Source organism: Poromitra crassiceps, assembly GCF_964638095.1.
Source record: "Poromitra crassiceps genome assembly, chromosome: 5".
Classification (NCBI taxonomy): domain Eukaryota; kingdom Metazoa; phylum Chordata; class Actinopteri; order Beryciformes; family Melamphaidae; genus Poromitra; species Poromitra crassiceps.
In genome coordinates, this window is record NC_139642.1 from 62,350,094 (window position 1) to 62,355,881 (window position 5,788).

The following is a 5,788-nucleotide window of genomic DNA, read 5'->3' on the forward strand; positions in this document are numbered from 1 at the left end:
CACTGAGTCACAGCAAGACTGAGCTTGAATGCAGTAATCAGCCTAGATAACTGACACCTGCTGCTCAGGGAGGAATTTGACACTCAATTTGACACTCATTCCTGATTGAGGGGGCGTCTTCCAGTGGGTGTGCATACCCTCTATAGACAGTTTAATAAACTCCCAGGAAATAGACAGTGGCAGAGCCATATAGACAGTTTAATAAACTCCCAGGAAATTGACCGTGGCAGAGCCATATAGACAGTTTAATAAACTCCCAGGAAATAGACTGTGGCAGAGCCATATAGACAGTTTAATAAACTCCCAGGAAATAGACTGTGGCAGAGCCATATAGACAGTTTAATAAACTCCCAGGAAATAGACCGTGTAAGAGCCATATAGACAGTTTAATAAACTCCCAGGAAATAGACTGTGGCAGAGCCATATAGACAGTTTAATAAACTCCCAGGAAATAGACCGTGTAAGAGCCATATAGACAGTTTAATAAACTCCCAGGAAATAGACTGTGGCAGAGCCATATAGACAGTTTAATAAACTCCCAGGAAATTGACCGTGGCAGAGCCATATAGACAGTTTACCGTCTATACGTAACGTCATCGCATCATTCTTCACATGAAGAATGATGCGATGAAGAAGGCAAACCCCTCGCATTTGCCAACAAAAATAACCACAAAAGACCGTGCAAAACAATTTCCCAATGTTTTGCACTAAAATGAAGGCAAACTATGTTGCACTCCGTGCAACACTGTGGTGGAATACAAATCGTCACTGGACAGCCACTTTACTACCGCGGAGCATTTGAGAATGCTCTCACTACCCCAGCATCGCCATAGAAGAATCCCAGCTTAGGGGGCTAGTTTGAACATTTAACAAGGAACAAGGGATGAGGAGGACAGGGAAAGGCATGAAGAAACTAGTGTGCCTTCAGCGTGGCGTGGCGTGGCGTGCGGCTGGTGTGAACGGACTCGCCTGTTAACAAGGACGCCGGAAATGAAAACTGCGTGGCTTCGGCGTGGGACTGGCGTATGGTGTGAACGTGCACTCTCTGGTGCATCTGGGTGGAACCGGTCTTGCATTGAAAGCTCCTGTGCTCGATCATGGAGTGGGTGGCAGACGTTGTCGGACAGCATCCTCCTCTCTCCGACACTGCTGCTGTCAGAGAGCTCAGCTCCAGCCCCACGACCACGTCCCTGATCAGTTTGTTGAGTCTGTTGGCGTCCGCTGCCCTCAGCCTGCTGCCCCAGCACACGACAGCATACACGAAGGCACTGGCCACCACAGACTCATAGAACATATCCCCAGCATTGTCTGGCAGATGTTGAAGGACTTCCTCCCTGAGACTTTTGTGGTCAACCAGAAAATCAATATCTAAAAAGAAAAGAAAAAGAAAACCCTAGCGTTTCTTGTTAAATGGCAGAGTGGCTAACTCACAAAGAGGCAGTGATCGCTCCTCAGTGACCCCGATGGAAGGAGATATAGGAAATCATTAATGAATTGTTTGACAAAGAGTGGGGCAGTAATGAACACAGCAAGATAGGGAGTTGGATGAGGCAGAAAAGCACTCAAGCAGCAGCAATGGGACAGCCAGCAGAGTCATTGGACATTTGATAAGAAAGCAAAAGGCTTGTCCCCAAATTAGTAATGGATCCAAGGGGAGCCTTTCATCAAGAACTGTGCTCTCTGCAATTTTCAGGACACTGGCGTGTGTTGCACAAGTTACTTTCAAAATGTAATATACTACATATTATGAGTTACTTTCATTTGAAAGTAATAAGTTGCTTTACAATATTACTGTCTGTGTAGAGTAACTCGTTACGTACTGGTTCGTCTCAGGGCTGTGTTCTATCTGCTTTCCTGTACATTCTTTACACCAATGACTGTCGTAACCACCATGACAAATTCATTGTCAAGTATGCTGACGACTCTGTCATCGTCAGCCTGCTTGGCGATGATGAGGATGGCCACGGTCAGGTTACAGATGACTTCCTGTCCTGGTGCAACGACGCCTTCCTAGAACTTAACATCTCGAAAACGAAAGAGATCTGTATTGATTTTAGACGTCTTCCCCGAATTACTCAGATTAGTGTCGTCCATGGTCAGACAGTGGTCATTGTAACCAACTACAAATATCTGGGCACGATTATCGACGACAAACTGAAATTTGATTTAAACACCGACATGCTGTGCAAGAAGGGCCAGCAACGCCTATACTGCTTGAGGAAACTTGCCAAGTTCCAAGTAGACAAGAGCCTGATGAAACTGTTTTACAGCGCTTATATTGAATCTGTTATTTCCTCTTCCTCCATCTGTTGGTACGGTAACCTCTGTATCAAAGATAAAAACTCCCTCTGGAGAATTGTGAAAACAATTCTAAAGTAGCCGGCATCCAACTGGAGAGCCTTGACCTCATCTATAACAGACAGGTGCTCAAAAAAGCTCTGTCAATCCGCACAGACAGCGCCCACCCCCTCAGTTCAGATTGGCTACTGCCATCCGGCCTTCGCTTGTGTGTCCCACGGACCACCAAAAACTGGTATAAACATTCCTTTGTGCCTGCCTCCATCCGAGCAGTGAATGCTGCTGGAGGAAGGAAATAATGATTGAGGAAATAATGATTCACTAATCTGCTGTACCAGCAGTTGGCTCTTTTTATGTTCTTAATATTGTTTTTATATTGTCTTATCGGCCGTTTCAGCCGCTGGCTCATCCTGATCTTAGGCTCTTAATGTCGTTTTATTTTATTTTATCGGCCGCACCAGACGTATACTCATTTATGTTGGCTCATCTTATGTCTTAATGTTGTTTTATCCTGTTTATTTATGTCATCGTACAGGTACTTGCACTGTTCTATAGGTTTTTATGTTTCAAGCCTCTATGCCTGCTGTAATTGAATTTGCCCTCTGACACATTAATAAACTACTTGAACTTGTATTGCACTACCTTTGCATTACTTCCACCAAAATAACCGCAGAACGACACCGCCTTGCCCGAACTATCCCGAAAGAGAATTTCAACCATCCTGAAGTCAGTGTAAAGCATACTTTTTTTTTGGGTGAATTTTCTCCACAAAAGCTAGCTACATTTTACAAGACTAGGCATCCCACGCGCTCGATTCCGAGCTGGCCCTGCAGCTCGCATACGCAGCTCGGCCGCTGCGTGGCCTCGCCCACAGCTCGGCTGCTGCGTGCTCTATTGGCGCGCGCGGGTGTGTGTGTGTTGCTCACAAAATGTTATTACCCTTAAGTTTAGTGATCTTATGACATCACTGATGACATCATCAGTGACTTATGACAAAAAGAGGGAGATTTTCTGGGGTATTGGTGAATGGCTATACCCTCGATGTCCCCATATAACCCTACACCACAAACTAATAGAATAAATACAAAGATGTAAAGTAAATTACTTTTATTGGTGTTAAAATTAATAGTTCACAGTAAAATAAATAACGATCAAATAAAATAAAATAAGCATACAAAATGTACAAACGGTGTGATCAAAAGTCAGCATCTAATATTTACATCCCAAAAAATGTGTGTCCAGGACTTTACTCTTCTTGGTTCCCACTCAAGGAAATGTTGTAGTTGTAGGTAGCAGACTTGCAGCTCTGATCACCTTCTTAGAGTGTGCATACTTGTGGCCAGGGCTGGTATGGTTGATTTGACCAGAAATAAGTGCACAAAGAGTACTGTTATCCATGCTCATTGTGTTTTCTGTGAGAATCTTTTTCACCGTGCTGAATGACCTCTGTGAGCTGGCATTGCTGTGATGGATGCAGAGCATTGCCTTCATCAGTGATGGCAGATTTGTGAACCTCTCCTCTTTCCCTAGAAGGCCCCAGAAGAACATGTCGATTCTGTCTGCCTGTGTGGGAGACCCTTGCTGCTTTCTCTCTGTGACTTGCTACTCCACTAACTCTGCTCTCAGCGTATCTGTCTGCAAGCCCAGTTGAGGGAACAGGGCCCCCAGCCTTACCACTGAAAATAAAAAACAGTAAAAAAAAAAAAAACAGCTTACTGGCTGATTTCATGATTTATGCATACAGGTATCTTCATTTAACAAAATAATCATAATCCTACCTGTCCCTGGAGGAATGTCAGGTGGATAGGCTGGGTTCAGCACCCTCAGGTCCTTCAGCATCTGGGACTCAATGGTGAGAAGGATTCCATCATTTTCCCAACAGCCGCTTCATAGAAGATAAAAAAAAAAAAAAAAAAGCTCCAGCCATGTCCTCAGTCAGGTGAGGTAGGTTATTTTAGGAGATTATCTAAGATAGAGATGTATGGTTATTCTCTAAATTCATTTGTGTTGTGGATTTATGCCCCTTAAAATGTTTGTGTAAAGCAGACAAGATTTAGCTGTTATTCAAGAAAAGTAGCAGCAGGGTAGAAGCTAGTGTATCATTTTCAATAACCATAACAGCACAAATTTTGACATGAAAATCTCTAGCCTACATAACAGTATTTGTCCTAATATAAACTAGATCACTGAGCTATAAAAACTGATTTAGTGACATTCTAAAATGACCCCCACCCCCCCTAAATTGTGCCCCCTCAGAATCTTGGCTTGCATGACGCCCCTGCACCGCTAGACCTCGCCAGAAGCGCAGCTGTGCAGTGTGCCTGCTTCAGTATCAGATAGGAGAGAACAGAGACAGGCTGAGGTCTGGAGAGAGAGAAGAGAATGGAATAGGTGGTGTGTGACTGTGTGTGGAGGGGCAGCGTCCTAGAGAGGAGAGATAGGAGGAGGAGGGGAAACAGAAGAGGAGTGGGAGTTGAGTTCTGTCTAGAGATCCAGCCAGGCGGCGCATCTCTGCCTCTGGAGCCCAGACCGGGTGGACCGTGTGTGTGTCTGGGCAGGCAGGCAGCGTCCTCTCTCTCCCCCCTCTCCTCTCTCTGCTGTGCTGTGTGTCCGCTCCAGGCGCCTCTGTCCTCTCCTCTGCGGTGTGTCCGCTACAGGCGCACATGGCGCCGGGGGACAGAGATGTGTGACAGATCACAGAGAGACACTATGAGCCAGACATGTTCAGCTGCCGCGGGGCACGCCAGGCAGCGCGCAGGCGGCTCCACCAGCCCGCCACAGTGTGAATGAGGGGAGGCGGCACGGGCTGGCGACATGCCGGAGAACCGCACCGCCGAGCCCGGGCAGGGGCCGGGGCCGGGGACGGGGCCGGGGCCGGGGGCAGAGCGGCCAGCCTGGGCCGTGACGGCGCTGGCCAGCGTGCTGATCTTCACCACCGTGGTGGACATCCTGGGGAACGTGCTGGTCATCATCTCCGTGCTCAGGAACCGCAAGCTCAGGAATGCGGGTAAGAAGATATAAAAAGCTACATACACTATTGTTATGAACGACTCTGTGTGTGTGTGTGTGTGTGTGTGTGTGTGTGTGTGTGTGTGTGTGTGTGTGTGTGTGTGTGTGTGTGTGTGTGTGTGTGTGTGTGTGCGCGCGTGGGCGCGTGTGTGTGCGTGTGCGTGTGCGTGTGCGTGTGTGTGTGTGTGTGTGTGTTGCATGGCACCTCCTGATATCACCGTGTTGGTGTTGGTGGTGGTGGCGTGTGTGTGTGTGTCTTGATCTCTCTCTGTGTGTGTGTGTGTGTGTGTGTGTGTGTGTGTGTGTGTGTGTGTCTCTCTCTCTCTCTCTCTCTCACACACACACACACACACACACACACCTACACACACACACACACACACACACACACACACACACACACACACACACACACACACACACACACACACACACACACACACACACACACACACACAGAAGCTGTTTCTAAAGTGCAATG

At 47.0% G+C, this 5,788-nt stretch overlaps 1 protein-coding gene across 1 annotated transcript in view; it reads left to right on the plus strand.

The window, feature by feature from the left end:
- Positions 1-5,112: 5,112 nt before the first annotated feature.
- Positions 5,113-5,788, plus strand: part of LOC310776682 (melatonin receptor type 1B-B-like) — a gene marked incomplete at both ends in the record, with an annotated part of 41,069 nt that continues 40,393 nt past the window's right edge. The window contains one exon of the mRNA XM_083636841.1: positions 5,113-5,305. Within this exon, the coding sequence (XP_083492967.1) occupies positions 5,113-5,305 (193 nt within the window). The remainder of the gene's footprint in view (positions 5,306-5,788) is intronic.